The 18,481-nt window shown below is 53.5% G+C and overlaps 7 protein-coding genes across 7 annotated transcripts; 3 read left to right on the top strand and 4 right to left on the bottom strand.

Annotated features, from left to right (window-relative positions):
- Window positions 1-1,310: 1,310 nt before the first annotated feature.
- PUNSTDRAFT_134480 (uncharacterized protein) lies at window positions 1,311-2,216 on the bottom strand (the record flags this gene model as incomplete). Its single annotated transcript, XM_007383962.1, has 6 exons — window positions 1,311-1,470; window positions 1,520-1,564; window positions 1,625-1,717; window positions 1,768-1,823; window positions 1,879-2,078; window positions 2,129-2,216. 6 exons carry the CDS (start codon window positions 2,214-2,216, stop codon window positions 1,311-1,313), a joined length of 642 nt encoding a protein of 213 aa, XP_007384024.1.
- Window positions 2,217-3,384: 1,168 nt separating this feature from the next.
- On the bottom strand, window positions 3,385-4,733 carry PUNSTDRAFT_134479 (kinase-like protein; the record flags this gene model as incomplete). The annotated part of the gene is made up of 7 exons (XM_007383961.1): window positions 3,385-3,451; window positions 3,504-3,554; window positions 3,631-3,833; window positions 3,885-4,097; window positions 4,144-4,212; window positions 4,268-4,489; window positions 4,536-4,733. The coding sequence occupies 7 exons, from the start codon at window positions 4,731-4,733 to the stop codon at window positions 3,385-3,387; spliced, it is 1,023 nt and encodes a 340-aa protein (XP_007384023.1).
- A 2,302-nt stretch (window positions 4,734-7,035) lies between these two features.
- PUNSTDRAFT_67481 (kinase-like protein) lies at window positions 7,036-7,677 on the top strand (the record flags this gene model as incomplete). Its single annotated transcript, XM_007383960.1, has 3 exons — window positions 7,036-7,242; window positions 7,297-7,365; window positions 7,417-7,677. The coding sequence occupies 3 exons, from the start codon at window positions 7,036-7,038 to the stop codon at window positions 7,675-7,677; spliced, it is 537 nt and encodes a 178-aa protein (XP_007384022.1).
- A 486-nt stretch (window positions 7,678-8,163) lies between these two features.
- PUNSTDRAFT_52576 (uncharacterized protein) lies at window positions 8,164-8,835 on the bottom strand. The gene is made up of 2 exons (XM_007383959.1): window positions 8,793-8,835; window positions 8,164-8,740 (listed from the first exon to the last, which is right to left on the bottom strand). The coding sequence occupies exon 2, from the start codon at window positions 8,689-8,691 to the stop codon at window positions 8,527-8,529; it is 165 nt and encodes a 54-aa protein (XP_007384021.1). The 5' UTR covers window positions 8,692-8,740; window positions 8,793-8,835; the 3' UTR covers window positions 8,164-8,526.
- Window positions 8,836-9,433: 598 nt separating this feature from the next.
- Window positions 9,434-11,058, top strand: PUNSTDRAFT_143793 (uncharacterized protein). The gene is made up of 2 exons (XM_007383958.1): window positions 9,434-10,322; window positions 10,375-11,058. Exons 1-2 carry the CDS (start codon window positions 9,583-9,585, stop codon window positions 10,856-10,858), a joined length of 1,224 nt encoding a protein of 407 aa, XP_007384020.1. The 5' UTR covers window positions 9,434-9,582; the 3' UTR covers window positions 10,859-11,058.
- A 389-nt stretch (window positions 11,059-11,447) lies between these two features.
- Window positions 11,448-13,421, top strand: PUNSTDRAFT_44692 (uncharacterized protein; the record flags this gene model as incomplete). Its single annotated transcript, XM_007383957.1, has 3 exons — window positions 11,448-11,846; window positions 11,941-13,274; window positions 13,322-13,421. The coding sequence occupies 3 exons, from the start codon at window positions 11,448-11,450 to the stop codon at window positions 13,419-13,421; spliced, it is 1,833 nt and encodes a 610-aa protein (XP_007384019.1).
- Window positions 13,422-13,731: 310 nt separating this feature from the next.
- On the bottom strand, window positions 13,732-18,385 carry PUNSTDRAFT_18779 (choline transport protein; the record flags this gene model as incomplete). The annotated part of the gene is made up of 11 exons (XM_007383956.1): window positions 13,732-13,840; window positions 16,559-16,670; window positions 16,724-16,779; window positions 16,840-16,933; window positions 16,991-17,102; window positions 17,160-17,347; window positions 17,408-17,559; window positions 17,616-18,000; window positions 18,052-18,145; window positions 18,194-18,239; window positions 18,288-18,385. Coding segments are annotated over 11 exons (1,446 nt in total), but the record flags the coding sequence as incomplete, so codon positions are not given.
- Between the last annotated feature and the right edge of the window lie 96 nt (window positions 18,386-18,481).

The raw sequence follows: 18,481 nt of genomic DNA, 5'->3' as shown, positions 1-18,481 counted from the left end.
TCTTCCTGTTCTCCCTTGCTTTCCGACGCGACCCGAATCATTCCCATTTACCCCCTCGGGTTTCATTGAGTGTCGATCAACATTGTCTGTCAGATGTGCCATACGTCGCCCTGGTGGTCACCCTGTGAGTGAGCGTTTTCCTGATAACTCTTGGCGTTCCATCAAGCTCGGATTTCACGTCCTCTCCGGACGGCTGCTTGTCGGCTTCTACCACCGCAGCCCTGCGGTCTCATCGTTCTCGCACCTCGCACAATGACTTCTGGGCCTCGCGTGCCGCCGGCGAAACGACGCGATGGCCGATTTGTGGCTATAGCACAACCCCCGCCCCCCCCCCCCCTTTGACGATACGCTCAATCTGGAAACTTCGGCGCAGGGGCTAAGAAGATAGCTAGCCCCCTCTCACAGTATCTGGGGATGTACTGCCGGGTACCGCGTTAACTCAGAACGAGCGCTCGCGGCTCGTGCTCCGTCCGTGGACACAGCGCTCCGGGTCTATACTCCCATATGGGCGCGTCTTCTGCCAAGACCATGGTGATATGTCTATAATTGAGAAGGGCGTATCTTCTATGATCGACCCACGGTCGACTTGGAATGCGTCTTTGATGACTGACCTGACGTCAAGCTTTCGACAGGTCGTGAGTGTGAATATAAGCAGTCCTCTTCTCAAGCCTCTAGCACTGATGAAGATACGTCAAGGTCGACCGGTTAGCGATCAAGGATGCGGACAACGCCTGGCGCGAACAGGTGTATTGTCGTGCCAATCGGCGAGTCGGCCCATACCCGGCCTGAGTAAGCCATTCCAGGCTCGCAAACGATGAGAGTTTCGAAGCTGACCTTCTCGCGGAACCGTCAGGTTCTCCATGCCTGCAGACGCCACGAAGCCGAGAAAAGCAAGCACCTTCGTTCCATGTGGGAAGGCCCCCAAAGATGACGAATTGGACACTATCGCAATTGATCATCGGCGGGGGTCGGTAACCCACCCGCATACCATTTAGCGGGCGTCCGCTGTTGGGCTCGGTCTTAGTCCACGAAAGGTGCGGGCTATCCGTCTTTTGCGGCATCGTGCTCGTCATCTCGAGCTTGTTTGACATCTAAGTTGGGAGATTGCATCTGCACTCACGACTTCATCCCGGCCGCGGTCACAGCATCCTGACCTCCAAAACACCTCATGTTCGATCGTGGTTGCGCGCCATGCCTTCGCGTTGCATCCATCAGAAATCGCGAAGCCGAAGGAGTTAACTACGTTCGATGTCGCACGTTGACGGCACCACAAGTTGAATATCGCTGGTTGTTATCAGACTGGTCGTTGGTCATAGGCTCAATAGGCTGACCACCGCGGACGTGACGAAGCAGCTCAGGGTCACTTTGACGGCAGCGACGCGTTCTGCGGGGCTAGTTTGCGTCGATGACGGTGCAGCACTTGAAGCGGATGTGGAGGTAGTTTTCATGACGCTCGACCCTGGAACCGCCCTGGAAGCCCGTGAGCGAACACATAAGCATGCGGAAAGGAGCGACGCACTTCGTTGTCGTGCTCAGTTCACTTGCGGTGGTGGAGGAACGTAGTCTGTATACATTGGCGGGCGGTGAATAGGAGACGATAGGCTATTTGAGCAGTTGAACCTACGTATTATTGGATGTCACCGGTAGCGGAGCCGTTAAGCTGAGAGTTGAAACCGCACTCGTCACGCTCATCCCAGGCTCGGTCGTAAAAATAGATCTGCATAGGGTGTTATCGAATCAATCAAAGAGCAGTTGAGCAAGACGTACGTAGATCCGGGGGTTGGCGTCACTTGAGCGCGATTGTAAGCAGGTATCACAACGCCCTTCCGCGTTCGGTCAGCATTATCCCAAGCGCGAGCAACAGGACGTAGTGCTCACCACTTGAAAGCAGGCGTCAAATATGTATTGCTCAGCCGTGGCGACACACGTCACGTTGATGTTGCCACCAAAGCATTCGCGGATTATGTTGTTGGCCGCTTGTTGGAACAGCGAGATGTCTTCGCAGAGGTGGACGGTACGATTGGCTGGGTCGGTGATTTCCGGACCCAATGCTTCCGCAAATGCATTCTTGTAGCACTCTAAGGGAAGAGTGAGGTGATACCCTGGAAGATGGACGGTATTGACTCACGTTGGATGGCAGCGTCCGCCTGCGACGAAGCGAGTTGTGCCGAGAGTAGCACAACAATCGCGACAGCATATTTGAGTAGTGCGAGCATGTTCCGAGGATGGTGCGTCAAGTCGAGTGCCAACTCCTTCTCACTACATGATTAGCGCTAAACGGCTTGGTCGATGAGGTCGTCGCCGCAGCTAAGGTGGAGCATCACATGATTGTCATTCAGTCCATTTCTCATTACGAGCGCAGACCGGACAAGTTCTTGACATGCGCACAACGACCCTTCGGAAAACTGAACGGTAATAACATGGCGGGTACGTGTTCCCGTCATGAAGGCTGCATACAGGTGGTCAAGATATGGAGGCAGTTAAGTGGCAATGACGGATGCCAGATCGCAGACCCCGGCGCGGGGCTCTACTGCCTGATCAGGAAAATGCCGACATGCCGATGAAGTGCCGGGCTTCGCCGTCTCGTGGCAAATATGTACTAGTCGCCTCGTTGTCTATGGCTTCTCGTTATAGCTTGTTCAGTCATTGGAACCATGACCATGATTCTCTATCTTTGCACCACGATAATGCAGTCCGAGTTCTAACGCCCATGCCGCCGCCCGGGACAGCATTCATGACTCACCAGCATACACGGCGCCGTGGATATCGGGAGATATACCCCAAGGGCGAGGGATGTAACAATCTGCGGGCACATAGGCTCCTACTCTCGTCGTACATCTACACCATCTCATCCATGACTTCAGCGACCCGGGCGTTGCGTCCTGACTCGTCGTTCGGAAAGGGGACGCGTGATGAAGCCCGCAAAGATCGCCCCGTCGCACCTCCGAATGGAACGAACAAACCCAGACCGAAAAGGTGCGAGTTATATACGAGTCTTTGATTGTCGGAGTCCTTACATCGCTCAGGTTGCACAGGGCACGACGGCGCATGCGGTCAGGCCTGACAGCCGAAGCATCGGTTATGACTTTGTTCTCAAGCAACAACTGAAAGCTACAAGACGATGGACACTGTCACGTATTCAAATCCGCTCCACTGAACGGACGGTCCGCCTATGAGACGAAGCACAATTACATAAATTGGCATATGAATCTCTCACTTGATGTCCGTTTCATTTTCATGCTGCACCGATCGTCGCTCTACTACCATGCTACCAATGAGTCGATGCTACATAGGCTATCATGTTTCAAGAACGTATACAACGCAAGCAGCAGGGGGTAGGACATACAAAGCTATACGCAAGAGCGACTATGGGAAAATCTGCTTCTAAGCACCAGACGACCCATCGCCAGCGACTGCTTGAACGAGCGCGAGCGCCTCGGCATCATCAGTCCTGAGCAAAGCACCTTGAACGCATCCCACTATGAGGTCCGGTGCATGAGTACTCGAACTCGATGTGGTCTCCGACGCGCTCTGTTTGTATGAGCGACGGGTCACTATAGCCGTCTATGAATCCAGCTCCAAGCCAACATGTATCGCGCGAGTAACTATCGATGGAGTATGTCAACCAACCGATTTACTATATCACGAGCACTAGGGCGTGCATCGCTCTTCTCTGCCCAGCACTGTTCCATGATTCTCGACATTTCAGGAGGCGGCTGACCGAAGGGGCAGTCTCTAGCAGTTGGCAAAGTATGTCGCTTGCCCTTGATAACCAACGATGGTACGGCTGTATCCTTCTCAACGTCAGGAAAAGGTAGTTTGAGAGTGTACATCTACGTCCATAATGTCATTATTTTGGAGCATTGAATGTGGCGTGTACGAACCTCGAAGCAAACGCACCCAAATGCGAAAACATCTGCCGCTTGTCGCGCTGGTAAATCCAGTCGCGTCTCAAGTCCGAATAGCTCGGGTGCAGCGTAGCGTGTGATTACCATACTTCCGGGACTCTCGACGACGACTTGACTCTCGTTATAAATAGGTAGTATCCCATAGTCGGTGATCTTTGGATTACCCTGAGAGTCTACGAGAACGTTGACCTGGCGATAGGTTAGATAACTTATCCGCAGCGTGACAAATACGTACCGCTCTCATGTCCCCATGGATCAGGCCGAACTCATGGATGTACGAAAGCCCATTCGCGATATCGCTGGACTGTACCGTCGACTGTGGTTTAGTGTGATTGAATCGCGGCCAAGGGCAGGCTTACCAGCTTTAAGAGCTTATTTGCGTCGGGTCCGTGCGTTTCAAGATAACCAACGACGTTTCCATTAGGCATCCAAGGCGAAACGAGATATAAAGAAGTTCCTGACGCCACCTCGCCAATCTTCATGATCCCATTGGTACACACTCCAGGACCGTATAGCCCCTGCAAGGAGAGAACATTCGGATGCTGCAATTGGCGCCAGATAACGATCGCGTCTCGTAATTTCTGTACGCAATGAGCGGAGACATCGGAGGGTGCTGTAGTAACTCACGGTATAGAAGACGGCTTGTTCCTTCTGTGCCGCGGTGACTCGTAGCCTCTTCAGTGCTACAACAGCGCCGCCACGGAGAGTCCCTTTTTTCACGTCCCCGGTTGTTCCCGACAACTTGAATGACTCCGCCGTAAGCTTAACATTGCGTATAACGAGCACGCGTGGTAAGCGAGTGGCCTGGCGAACTAATTCTGACATGACAATTGCAGCTTGACAACGTTCAGCTACTCCTAAGGGCTTGGGGGAGTCAAGACGCTGGCAGAGATAACATTGCATATCGTTGGTAATTTGAAACGTGAAGGAAGACTTACCTTCTGGATAATATTCACAATCTTAACGACTTTTTCCGCTCTTCTGGTGAATCCTGTTCGTGGATGCTTGATCCCAAGAGACTTCAGTGCTTCGAACGTCTTATTTTCTAACTCTTCTTGCTCGAATACAGATATCGCGCCTGTAACATGTTGGGTCTCACGGGAAGTAGTAATAGTATTCAGGTGGGGTTACTCACCACCCGTAATCGCAAGAGGTCGGACAGCATCGCCGGAATAGGTAATAACTGCACAGGGTATACATGTCAGTAAACTGGGTTTGACGTATCTTTGTTCCTACCACGGCTCGCATCCGCGTTTGTCTTCACGTTTCGATCGCAAGTGGTCGTGCAAGGTGCAAGGTCCAGACCTGCTACCCCAGCTCGGGATGTCATGGAAGCCGATTGCGCTGCTCGACGCGTGGGATCTATGGCATTAGCAAGTTGTAGTGTTATGTATGTAGATATGCGGAAGGTTGAAGGATCCTGCCTTTGAGTGGTCTTTCGCGAGCATTTGAACGAGAGGAGGGATGAGAAGCATTTCGAGTTCTCGCATGAGAACGCGAAAGTATTGGGCTGCCACACCATAGAAAGGGCATGATCGATGGAGGGAAAGCTGAGCGGCGAGAGGGGCGAGGAGCTATACATGGCTGTTGCGTTGCGTGTAGTTTTGCTACTCGAGTTCCTGCTGACAAAGCTCTGCACACCCTCACCACCTGTTGTAGGATGTGCTGGCAGGTCTATTGCGCTCTTGCCTGGCTTGTTTGCAGCACGCAGAGAGCGCGACATCAACGTGCTTTTGGTCACTCATTATGGAAGCCCATTCATAAGTGCGGTCATAAGCTCGAGGCAACCACGAGTGCCACTCATTGATCAGTTACTGCAACACTTCTCGTTGGCATGTTCATTCTGACCATCATCTCGGAGAGATCTATCCATTGATATGGAGCGGGTCTGAAGGCATGGCGGCTCAGGAGATCGTGTACACAGGCACGAAACAGCGTTAACCCCTCGTGCAACTGGAGCAGCGCGGAACAGGTGCAGCAACATCCACATGTTTACTCAGTCGAAGTTGCATATCTGAACCGCTTGATACCGCTCTCCTCTGAGTGACTCTTATCCACGTAGTTGACCTGGTCTACTCTTTCCCGGTATCTCCGCCGTCGTCCCAGCTCCAGATCGTTCTCATGGGATCCATTCTCTCTTTGCCTTGGTCGATGCGGTGGGCAAAAGGCAGGCGCCAACTTCGACGAAAAGACTTTGGCTGTCAAAAACGTCAGTATCTACATCGAAACAACTGGCTTGAAGCCGGCTCATGACCTTACGACGATCAGAAACCAGGTACTTCGGGTGCGGACACTGGTTCGATGGATGGACAGAATGTATGAATGCCTCAATTCGCATGATGCTAGCTGATATGGACCTCATAACTAGGCCAGCGCGCCTGTACTCGCGAAACCAGACGTCGCAGCTCCGCCGTCCTCTGAGGTCAATGCAGTCCACGATGGCTCACCTGAAGTCAGATTGAACGTAAGTGCGAAGTGTATCCCAACTTGAAACTAAGGTATTCATTGACCTTGGGGAATGGCAGATTGAGTTGCGCCCCGACGAAGCGAGCAGCATGCGTAAGCTCGAAATCGATTGCGTAAGGCTACCGACACTGCGATGGAAAGGCAAAGATTTTTTCCGCTTCTCTTGCCGACTACGTGCTAATCAGAGAAACTCCTCGTGGTGTGTCCCGCAGGAGACAGCAACGTACTGCAGCTCACACTCGAAGATGCGAGGGAAATGGCTGACGATCTACATGATGTCAGTGTTACTTATACTCTGATCCCGTTCCGCAATTTGGCATTTGACCGTCGTCGGCAGTACCTGCAAGCTACGTTCGAGGCTTCTGAAAGCGAAATTGGGGGCGTGCCCCTGCAAAACCCAGATATCAGACGCCGCCACCGTGTTCTCGGAATGTTGTGTAATCAGGCCAGGTACATTCCGATAGGTCTGCGGGTAGCATGCTCGCTACCCCAAGGCGATCCCCGACACGGTGGAGGGTTCTCTGATGTATGGACGTGCACTTCGGGTGGCAAGAACGTCGCCTGCAAGCGTCTTCGTCATTTCAGGAACAAGGAAAGGCAAGACACTTTCGGAGTACGTGCCAGACCGTGCAAGCGTAACTTGCGAGCTCAATGCTATTAGATGTTCATAACCGAGGCTCTGCTATGGCGAATGCTCAGCCACGATAACGTACTGCAGTTCATGGGCATCTATTCCTCGGAATACGACTTGCAAGATCTGGAAGGATATCCCACGTTCTATCTCGTCTCTCCCTGGATGGAGAACGGGACGTCGCGGGATTATCTCGGCAGAAATGGCATTCAACGGGCCCCAGAAGCGCAAAGACTGGTATGCATCCGTGATAGATAACGGGTCGCCGCTCACGAGTCCTTTCTCTCGTAGGTACTCGAGATTGCTAAGGGACTGACCTATATTCATTCGAAGAAAATCGCACATGGCGATATTCGAGGGGTACATTACTTTCATCTCCGTGGTCAAACCACCATTCTCACGACTCTCCAGGCCAACATACTGATTGCTGAAGACAAGAGAGCGCTGATCACCGATTTCGGCCTTTCCTTTATCACAGTTAACTCCGTACTAAATCCGAGTGAGGAGACTGGCGGAGCCGTGCGTTGGATGGCCCCCGAACTTTTATTATGGAATGGCCAGACCGACGGCAATGACGGGGGTCCAACTTCAACGCTTGAGACGGACGTGTGGTCGTTCGGATGTCTGTGTCTCGAGGCAGGTGATGCGTTGTACCTCCTCGTAGTTGGCTGACTATTCGTACCTTCTCAGCTGCACACCGGGAATAACCCGTATGTTTATTATAACAACATGCAGATCCCTCTAGCGATGAAGGACGGCCTAAAGCCCGGCGAGCTTCCGAAACACACCCCGGAGGGAATGCAGGCGCTTGTCGATAGGTGTTGGCAATTCGAAGCCCGGGATCGCCCTCACATGGAGCAAGTGTTGGCCGAGCTAGAACAGCTTAATACGGTTTCGCCCACGCTCAAACCGTCATGAGCGTACGCGTACATACTTCCTATGTACCCAAGAAACTCCAACTCGCCACCTGCCAGTCCCTGCCAGTCATAACCCCCGCAGATGCTTCGCAGGCGATCATCAATATACCACGCTGTGTTATACCCTCGCGTACGTAATACCTGGTTTTCATTCTCGGCACCTCTGTATATGTCGCCATATTCGCCCTTGGCCTTCGGGTATACACGCAATGCGGTAGCAAAGGATATGATAATAGGGTGAATATGGATAGCGAGACATGGCCAAGGACATCACGTCAACTTCCGAAGACAAATGGTCAGACACCAACAACGACCGAACACAGGATCGAATACGGTTAAACAGGACCATCTATCATGCCTTGTGAATGCTCTCCTGGCGCCATCGAGTGTTCAAGCCGCTGCAACGCTAACGGTCCTCAGCCTTCTTCACGAGGTGATGAGGGTGGCGCATGCCAATGCATCGGCTCGCAGCCGCCGCCGGGGACGCCGTGGCCCTCGGGGACGATGTTGACCGAGGAAAGATGTTCGTCCGCGCCGAGCACCGCACTGAAAGCGCATGCCGGGGTTGTCGCACATCGGCAAGTGTACCATTAATCATCCTGCGTCAGCCATGAGGCCGAACATAATCCGCGGTTGCGGAGCCGATGACGATGATTCGGGTGGCGATGGCAGGCCTGTTCAAGCTCGGGCTGCGTAGATATTGGCGAAGGCGGCCGAGGCGTCGTTGAAACCGCCAGCTGAACAGAGGAGACCGTGCCCAGGACGACATAGGTGGAGATAGCGGCTTGGGAGCAAGACGCTTGCTGTCGTCCCTGTGACTTCTGAGAAAGTAAGTGGAGACAACACTGGAGGAGATATAGATGGGCGTGCCTCAGGCGAAGCTGAGGTCGTTGAGCACGAAGGATCAGTCGTTCGACTCCCAGGTCCAAAACGCGTTGAACCACAGAATTTCGCGAACCAGATAACAACGACGGGGGCGGTCGGCCTCAGGTGCGAGTATCGACTGAGGAAGAGAGATCGTTGGTGAGGAATCCGGAAAAAATGAGGGCAATGAAGGGAGACGTACGCGAGGGCGGCGAATGTGATCTAAGACGCAAAACGCAAAACGCAATGGGCAAGATGCGCTGCTCATAAATTGCGTGCGCCGAAGATGCCACGGAGGGCAGAGACCTTGGTATAACCGATGGAGGCGCTGACCGTGTAGAAGGCTAGGAGAAACTCCAGAAGAACCACTATAAGGTAAATGAGGTTAGCCCATAGCTCTAAACATATAGAGTAAAGTAACGTGCTCATAGACGATACCGTCGATATCATTGTCATTGAGAGGTGGTAGGGTAACGGGAGTCAAGTTTGACGTGCAACCGTGTGCGGCGTCAGTAAGAACGGCTGATCACGTGCTGTTTTACCCTTTTCAGACGTATTCCCACGGCTCCGGAACAATGCCCGCCTCGTGGGCATTGACGTTTCTCGTCTTCAGCGACACCCTTCACTTGCCTTCACCCTGCCTTTCTCTCTCCTTCATCTCCCTTGCATATCCTCAGTGCTCATCAGATCAATCAACCATCAGTAAACACGCCTTCACCACGCTACCACCACTAGACAACATTGACAACGACGACGACGAAGACCGTAGCGACTTCAACCATACTTAGAGAGCGCCATGCCGACAACGCGTGGCATGCTTGACTCGTCTCCTATCCGAGCGCCGCTATCGTTGGCTCACGCACCCAAGCCGACGTCGTCCTCTTCCAAAACAAAGCCACCGCCCGTGTCTCGGACGTCGTCGTCGATCAGCCTCCCGACGCCGCCCCGCACTCAACACAAGCGAAAACGCGGGCGCTCGCGGCACACGGATGACTCGGACTCGGACGACGAGCTCAACGCGGATAAGGATGTCTTACCTGGCGTTCCCGATAAGGGCACGGAGGCGGAGCGGGGCGCGAAGAGGCGGAAGACGGGGTTAGACACGATCGCCGAGGAGGTGGTGGCTGCGGAAGAGGAGGCGTTTTGGGCTGGGAGCGCGACCAAGTCGTCTGGGCGGACGGTTAGGATCAAAGTCGACGAGGGTTCGGGCGAGAAGACGACCAACGTGGCTGCGACGCCCCGGTCATCGACTCGGGTTCGCGCGCCCCTGTCTCCCCCGCCATCAAGACGTCAGTCTCGCCCAAAGGCGCAGAGGACTATCTTTGCGACTGCGCTGAGGCCACCGCAGACGCCGCCACGACGTTCGTCTCGGACGGCGCCGAGGTCCAAGCGGGAACCCGAAGCAGTCCGCGACTCGCCAAACAATCCGTTCCTCGACAAGGACTCTGGCGACACTGACGTTTCGCCGTTCGAGAGCCCTGGAACGCCGCCTCAGCGTTCCGAGGAGGAAGAGCGACCGACCGTCGACTACGTTTTGTACGTTCTTGCGCTTCCGGGACTGCTCTCGTCGCTAACTAATCTTTCGCAGCCGCGGCCAAAAGCGCACGTATGCAAACCCGTACTACAACCTCACGCCCTCCCGGCGCGAGCGTGCCAAACTCCCGCCTTCGCACGTCGACTTCTCCCCGGAGCCCGTCATGCCGCGCAAGCTGCTCTTCCCCGTCCGCAAGCGCGTGGCGCGCGGTCTTTCGCACTCTTCCAGCTCGCCCTCTCTCGACGGCAAGGGCGGCGCCAAGGTCAAGGTACCTTCGGTCACGAAGGCGCTCGTTGAGGTTGAGGAAAGCCCGGATACGTCGTCGTCGCCTCGGCGATCTGCAAGGCTGGCATCGCATGGTCAAACCTCCCCCGAGATCACGCCCGGTAACTCGACAGATAACTCGATCCGTGGCGCCTTGCCCGCGCTGTTGTCCAGCGCCAAGAGGCAAATGTCGGAGAGGCCCGTGACTCCTCCGCCGGGAACTCGCGCGGCGAGCCCCCCACGCCTGCGGTCGAAGATTCGGGCGAGCCCTTGAAGTCGCTTCTGTGCCCTCCCTTCGGTGTCGCTACACCGTCGCCGTCTTCATCATTCATCACCACCATCTATCATCATCATCATCTCTCCTTCACGATTTGTACCATCTCCTCTCTTTCTCGTCATCTCTTATACATCAACCATCGAACTGCGATACCTCATCCTATTCCGCCACCTGCGACACCCTACCATCACCCATCCCCCAACCTCTTTCCCTCTTCCCTCCTATGACACCCTACGTTTAGGACGTCCTCGACATTGCGAGGTGTCCGCATGTGCATATGCAAGGGCATGGTGAATCCAGCATTATCATCTAACATTATCATATCTTCCTTAACATGTATCTACGTATTGTGCTCCTTGAAACAAAGTGCCTAGCTCAGCTATTAGTATGGTTTTGTGTGTGGTCGGTTGGGGGGCCGAACAGCCCGATACAATTTCCACGCCACACCGTAGCTGTTTTGTTGATGCTTGTGGGGGCACGTGTTTACCCAACCTTTGCTCGTCCCTCGAACTCCGCTGGCCGTCTTCGTGGAATCCTTCCCAACATAATGAGGTCCAAGAGATCCAAGTGAGTGTGCGCCGACATCATGAACGGGAACAACCACCTCGGCGGAGGGTGGCGCGATATCCTTGGAATATGTCTTCCCCACAGACGCGATCTTTCTCCCCATAGTGGTTATGGAGGAGGGCCTCTGGCGTTCGTGATCAAGATTTCAGCAGCCCTCATCATAGAACTCTACGGCAAGTCTGTGGGTAGTACTCCGGGGTTGAGACGTTGCGTGTTGGTGGCTTCGCCTGAATCAACCCCTACTACTCTTCTGAGGAGGACCGCCTTCGTGGCTCTTCAGTTTGTCTGGCCGAAATTCTTTCCGGAAGATCTTCCAATTTTTTCCGGTTCGAGTTGGCAGCAGCGCAAATCTTCTGTGTGGCGTTGTTCAACTGGCTCCGCGATCGTGTTTCATGATGTGGCTGGGCTACCTTGTTCGGTGCGAACTGTACAACACTCTTCCCCCATTTCCACGGCAGCGACCTCACGTCTCCTCCATTATTTTCTCATCCCTCTCTCTGGAGCCTCGGCAGAATCATGTACAGCGTTCGTTCCGGTGGGACCCATTTCATGCTGGGTACTGTATCCCTGAACAGGATGAAATTCTAGGGCTTGAGAAGCAGGACCATTTGAGCGCTCAACTTCGTGCGCTCCGCCGCATCGAGTACGATACGGCCCCGCAAGAATTTCTACCCCAGGACGAAAGCCCTCTCGACCTGACGGAGCGCCTCCAATACACGACATGTACGGCTTTAGCCCTTATCCTGGCCAACCGACAGCCCGAACTTCCGATAGCCGTCCTGGCCCTCGACGGTACACATATCCTGGCCGCTGAATCGCACGAAAGTGAAGACATCGATAACGACTGGCCGCTCACCTACGTTCTCGCTCGGTCAGGCATGGTTCTCGAGGACGATAGGGCGCTCGCGCTCGCGCTCTTCGATGCTGCCGCAGACGCCACACAAGTTTCCGATATATGGACGTTCATCACGATGAACGCACCAGGCTGCCTGGAGCGGATTTTCCACGAGCTCAGCCTCCTACGATTCAGCCAGATTACGGTTGCGCTTGGAACATACTGGACGACCGTCCTTCCGAAGCTCGGCGTCAGGGGAGCAGAGTGCGAGATCAATGGGAAGGAAGGTCCGTGGATGTGGGAGGAGTTATGCCACAGCCAAGGAACGGACGACGTATACCAGGTATATTTCGGGCTCGTTCGCTGTTTTCACGAGGCTCAGGCTATCAACCTTCCCGCCCAATATCACGAAACTTGCATCGGGAGATCGAAATCGGACCTGAACCCGAAGATTCCGCGGAAAACCCAATACTGCATGCTCCTCGCTCGCTTCGCGTCATGCATGCGCCACACGAACTTCCTCTCCGACACCGTCTTCCAAGAGCTGGAGACGGCAGGGGTCGACACCCGCCACGTCAGAAGGTTCGCGTATCTTATTGGCCGCCTCGCGGATTTCGACGCGGCGTTGGAGGACATGGTCGCGTATCGTGACCAGCTCTTCCGGCGTGTATGGGGAACCGAGCTACGCGTCCAGCACATATGGGCGTCCGACGATCTGAGCGCCATGGATATCTGCACCCAACGCGTCGTTACGGCGTTTCCTCCCGTTCGCGCAGACATCAACTTCCTCATGTACCGCCTGAACCTATCCTGGCACGACTCGCCCGTGACGGTAGCGAACCTCCATCCCGAAGTTCAGCTCGTCTTGTGGTATCAAGTCACGCACGAGGTCGAATCGTGGCTCGTTCGAGACTGGATCTACGCCGCTTACGAGGGTAGACCGAATCTTCCTTATGGTTTCCCACTGGAGTACGATGAAGCCAGAACTATATCGATGGGTCTTTCAAGCAGGTCATGTTTTTGTTGCGCTCACTGGATCGATTGGTGGAGCGATGCAGCGGAGAAACCGAACAGGCCCCGATGGCGGATAGCAAGGTCATCCAGCGGGAGCTATGTGGACTGGCTCCTGCCTACGACTTTGATTTTCGATTTTCATAAAGGTCAGTACAAAAGAACGAGCGATGAAAGGATTTGTGGCGTCATCGAAGGTCGCTTGGAAGAAGAACGAGTCTTCGAATGGGCACGCTCTGTTTCCTAGTAGGAGGATCCGTTACCCCCGAGCCGTTCATGGGATTGGCGAGGGCATATCTCGACTTATCATGATGGAGAATCATTAGTGGTGTGTAATTTATGGACTATGTACCACAAGTACGTAAATCGTTTACGCCAGCAAACCCTGCCGGACAGCGAAGGCGATTTTCGCTATTTAGATAACCTCGGAAGCATCCAGGCGGTGGCCTGCTTCCTCGAGATGTGGAATGCGAGGGCCGGCGTAATGACGTGTACCGTGTATAAGCCACCAGGCGCAGGTCAGCGCAAGAAGTCCTACCAGGATTACAGAATTATAGTTCATGGACCTATACTAACGCATCAGTTTGGATGTCTTTTGAACTCGCAACGATTTTCGCGTACCCCGTGGTTACCGGTAAGAAGAAAGGGAAACAGTAGAACGTGTTGGTGACAATAATGGAGATGACTGCTAAAGCGTTCACCACGTATCCCCAGTTACCCATCCAGAAAGGCCCTAGTCGTAATTATGTTAGCGGCACCCATATTCTGTGACAACGGCTTAGAGGACCTATCGGCACGTTTCGTCGTCCAGTCAGAAGATGAGGTAGGATTGCCATCAAGTAACTGTCAAGGAGTAGAAATCAGATTCAGGATGCAGTTCCTAACATAACGAGATATCTTGCCTGGTTGTAGTCAGTATCACGAAGCTCGCGACAATGTCACCGAACGCTGTGGGGCTTCCGAGACGAATAGCTCCCAAGATTGTTGTCAGTGCCCCTGTAGACGCATTAGCCGGCGTCAAGTACAGTATAGATATCGCCTGAACAGCGGTGCATACAGATCATGAAAGTCGACCGAACAGGGCAGCTCCGCTTGACGGAGCTCTCCGCCAACCACACAGATCCAGGTGTTACGTTATCCCTGGCCAGTGTCCACAGCATCCGTCCAACCTTTCGTGGGGATAGGGGCTGTGGTGAGCGCGCGGAGAGGATATGAGTAATTGCTCACGGAGACATAGCAAGCGGGCATGGCAAATATGGACGGCAACCATAGAATCAATAGCAGACCGGTGGTTGCTGCGCTACTTCCAGTTGATTGGAGATAGAACTGCGTGAGGGGGAATTGTCCCTGCGCATTCAGAATTGCGTCGAAATCTGTGACGCCATACATGATGGAGACGGCGAAGACGAAAGCCACTTGAATAACAATATCAGGAATGAACCAATGCACGGTCCGTGTATGCCCACCTATACCCCCTGAGATGAGTTGTGCTGCGATTGCTTTAGGTAAGTCCTTGCGAGGAGTCGGCATTTCCTCAGCCATATGGGTGACCGCATCGGGAGACTCGATGGTAAATGCTCCATTCAGCATTCCACTGATAAATGCCACACCACTCGGCCTGTTATCACGTAGTAGGTCGGAGCAGATTCGCATGAGAGTCAAGATTGGCGCTCACCAACCTGTCACGTTGGACCACTGAGTCCAAACAAAGGAGTTACTGGCGTGCTCCGACGTCATGGCAGTGACAACAATGACCGTGATAATACCAGCGGTCATCATTAGGACACCGCTGAATGACTGCGCAGCCGGCAAGAGACGGTTATAATATACGACGAATAAAAAGGTAGACGTATTGAGGACGAGAAATGTCACGAAGATGTGCCATGATTGAACCGTAAATTTAGGATGGTAGATGGAATATATTTCAACCAAGACGGTGGAGTTGATAAGGACAGAGGATGCGGCGCCAAAAAGCCAGGCAAAGAGATTGGTGATACCCGCAAAGAACCCGATGACGCGCCCGAGACGTGGCCCAGGAGTGACAGTGGCATAATGATAGACTGTTTAATGAAGTTATATATGATAACGTCGGGTTAAAATGAAATAGGGAGCTTACCACCACCAGATGATGGTATGGAGCTCGCGAGCTCCGCAAGCGATGCGTTGATGAAGGCATAATATATACATGCGACGAGAAGCTCGTAGAGGATCTGTGAACACATGTCACAATACCAATCACGTACATGTTCGAACACTCACCCCAGGTGGTCCTCCGTTAGCTGACGCGACAGCAAGCGAACTGCCCCTGATCATCGTGCAACTGTGAGTAGTGCATACAGGGACGCGTCCGAATGATTTACGAACAGAGATATCCATGATCCATCGATGGTGATAGCTGTCCCAGTTATGCTCTTGAGGTAATAGTGCCTGGTGAGCTTGTCAGAGTGGCCGCTTGCGTTAATCCGCTGGCGTTCGTCGAGTACAGGGCTATCCAGAACCAATTCTTCGTCTCTTTTCTCATCGACGCTCATCCTAGCTAAACTGCAGAGGAGGTTGATAAGACAAGGGTGCGATAACGTCGAGGGAGTATACGGACCGAGGGTCATCGTCGGCCACGCCTGTCAGTATTGTGTATAATTGGGAGAGTGGCAGCGCACACCAAGGCCGCCCCGTCGTTCCGAAGGAGCTTCCCTATAACATCTCTCGTCTTCTCTTCGCGTGAGGGTACCACGCATCCAGAGATACCAGCGCTCAAAGTATCCCAGATAACGGCCACGACGCGCGATAAGCTCTTTTTACGTGGTAATTCCCCACAGAACGTCAAGGAGATTCATCGTGACTTTCCCCAGTCCTCTGGATATACATACCTGGGTTGAGGGCACATCGACCAATCGGTACTCGGACCTGTCCAATTTGTTCTTCATCGAGTGCACAGATCCTTCTTCTCCGTATCAACCGGCGGTGAAGCACGCCACGAGCCTTTTGATTACATTGAACACCCGGGATACAATGCTGCGCTCGTGAATTTAGGAAACTCCGATCCGATTCTTCTTGCATCGTGATCGTTGGGCGCATCTCAGATAACATCAGAAGCTTTCAGACGACGACCAGCTTCGTCCCGGTGGGGAATTCGTGGGCCGGAATAGTGGCGCGTGCCGTGAACGAGCCACCACGCGCACGTCAGCGCAAGGAGTCCAACGAGTATCACGGCGTTGTAGTTCATCGTTCTATAGATGTGCGTCAGGGATACATCTATATCCTCTTCCAGATTAATCGCGACGTACGCTGTAGTGACCGGGAGGAAGAAAGGGAAACAGTAGAATATGTTCGTGACGATTATGGAGATGACTGCTAGCGTGTTCACCGCGTATCCCCATCTACCCATCCAAAACGGTCCTGTAAGAGCGACACGTCAGCGGCATATCGTCCTTACCAATCAGGGTGCAAACCGATGGGTACATTCCGCCTTCCAGTAAGAAGATGTGGGAGGATGGCAAGGAGATAACTGCCAGTGAAAGCACGCTCAGCCAGTTTCGGTAACACCGAGAAGCGCTAGCCTTCTTACCTCATTGTCGTCAATATCACATAGCTCGCGACGATGTCGCCGAACGCAGTTGGACTACCCAGTCTGATAGCGCCGAGAGCTGTCGTCAACACATCTGATCGTGAAAGTGAAGTTAGATTGTGAAACTCAGGGACCGCCAACTGCGACGCACAAGTCACGAGGGTAGCGTGGACCGGACAGCTGAGCTTAGTGGAGCTCTTCGCAAGCCATGGGGAGAACGGCAAAACGTTATCTCTGGCCAGCGTCCACAGCGTCCTCCCCACCTAAAGCCACAGTCCGTTACGGGGATGAGTGGCAAACACCAACCGGGGCTCGCTTACCGATACATACGTAGCAGGCATGGCGAAAACGCCTGGGATGATCGCAAGCGTCAGCAATCCAGTGGTTGCAGCGCGGCTTCCGGTAGCTTGGGCATAGAATTGTGTGAGCGGAAACTGATCCCCGACGTCGAGGATGGCGTCAAAATTCGTCACGCCGTACATGATCGCGACAGCGAATATGAACGCAGCTAGGAACATCCAGTTCAGCTTCAAGGGTGAAACTCGGTGTGTTTACTATTATCACTGACTGATTGTCCCAAATATGAGCTGCAAGGCGATAGCTTTGGGGAGATCCTTGCGAGGCGTTGGCATTTCCTCCGCCATGTGAGTGATAGAGTCGGGCGTTCCGATTGTGAAAGCCCCGTTGAGCATCCCAGCAATGAAAGCAATGCCATCCGGCCTACAAGTGAGAGATGAGCGAGTTTCCTGGCATGCTACACATATCTCGTGGCTTACCATCCGGTCACGTTGGACCATTGAGTCCAAACAAAGGCGTTGCTGGCATGCTCCGAGGCCATCGTGGTCACGACAATTATCGTTATGACGCCTGTGAGTAACATGACGACCCCGCCGAAAGACTGGAATGCCGGGAAGATACGATTGCAATATATGACGACGAGGCACGTTGCTGTGTTCAGGATGAGGAAGGTGACGAAGATGTGCCAGGCTTTGATCGTGAACTCAGGATGATAGAGCGCGTATATCTCGAGGACCACGGTGGAGTTAATGATGACTGAGGATGCGACGCCGAATAACCAAGCGAATAGGTTGACGATCCCCGCAAAGAAGCCAACTGGACGGCCATATCTGGGCCCTGCAGTGACCGACGCGTAATGATAAACTACCTCATACTCAGATCAGTCGCACCGTACGACGATAATTGGATGCTCACCACCGCCTGAAGAAGGGATCGAGCTCGCAAGCTCAGCGAGAGACGCGTTAATGAATGCATAATAGAAGGCCGACACAAGCAGTTCATAGAGAATCTGTGCGCAACGTTAGTATACATGTCCGCGTATCATTCGTAGACGTACTCCAGGAGGTCCTCCATTAGCGGAAGCCACAGCGAGCGAGCTTCCCCTAGCACGAAGTCAGAAAACCGAAGATGATGGCTGACATGGCGCTCACATCGCAATCCATGCAGCGTCAATGGTGATGGCAGTCCCCGTGATGCTCTTGATGTAGTAGTGCCTTGTGAGTTCATCTGAGTGCCCACTCGCGTTGACGCGGCCGAGACTGCTGGGCGAGGAATCTTCTACGAAAATCTCTACATCTTGCTCTTTCTTCACGCTCATGATGTCCTGGAGGACAGGCAGGTCACA

The sequence above is a fragment of the Punctularia strigosozonata genome, assembly GCF_000264995.1.
Source record: "Punctularia strigosozonata HHB-11173 SS5 unplaced genomic scaffold PUNSTscaffold_6, whole genome shotgun sequence".
Lineage (NCBI taxonomy): Eukaryota > Fungi > Basidiomycota > Agaricomycetes > Corticiales > Punctulariaceae > Punctularia > Punctularia strigosozonata.
The sequence above is the reverse complement of the archived record's forward strand: the minus strand, read 5'-3'. Positions and strand labels throughout refer to the sequence as shown.

Coding starts and splice junctions, on each gene's coding strand:
- PUNSTDRAFT_52576 (XM_007383959.1), bottom strand. CDS start 8,691: ATGTCGTCCTGGGCACGGTCTCCTCTGTTCAGCTGGCGGTTTCAACGA.
- PUNSTDRAFT_143793 (XM_007383958.1), top strand. CDS start 9,583: ATGCCGACAACGCGTGGCATGCTTGACTCGTCTCCTATCCGAGCGCCG. Junction 10,323..10,374: donor CCGACCGTCGACTACGTTTT/GTACGTTCTTGC, acceptor AATCTTTCGCAG/CCGCGGCCAAAAGCGCACGT.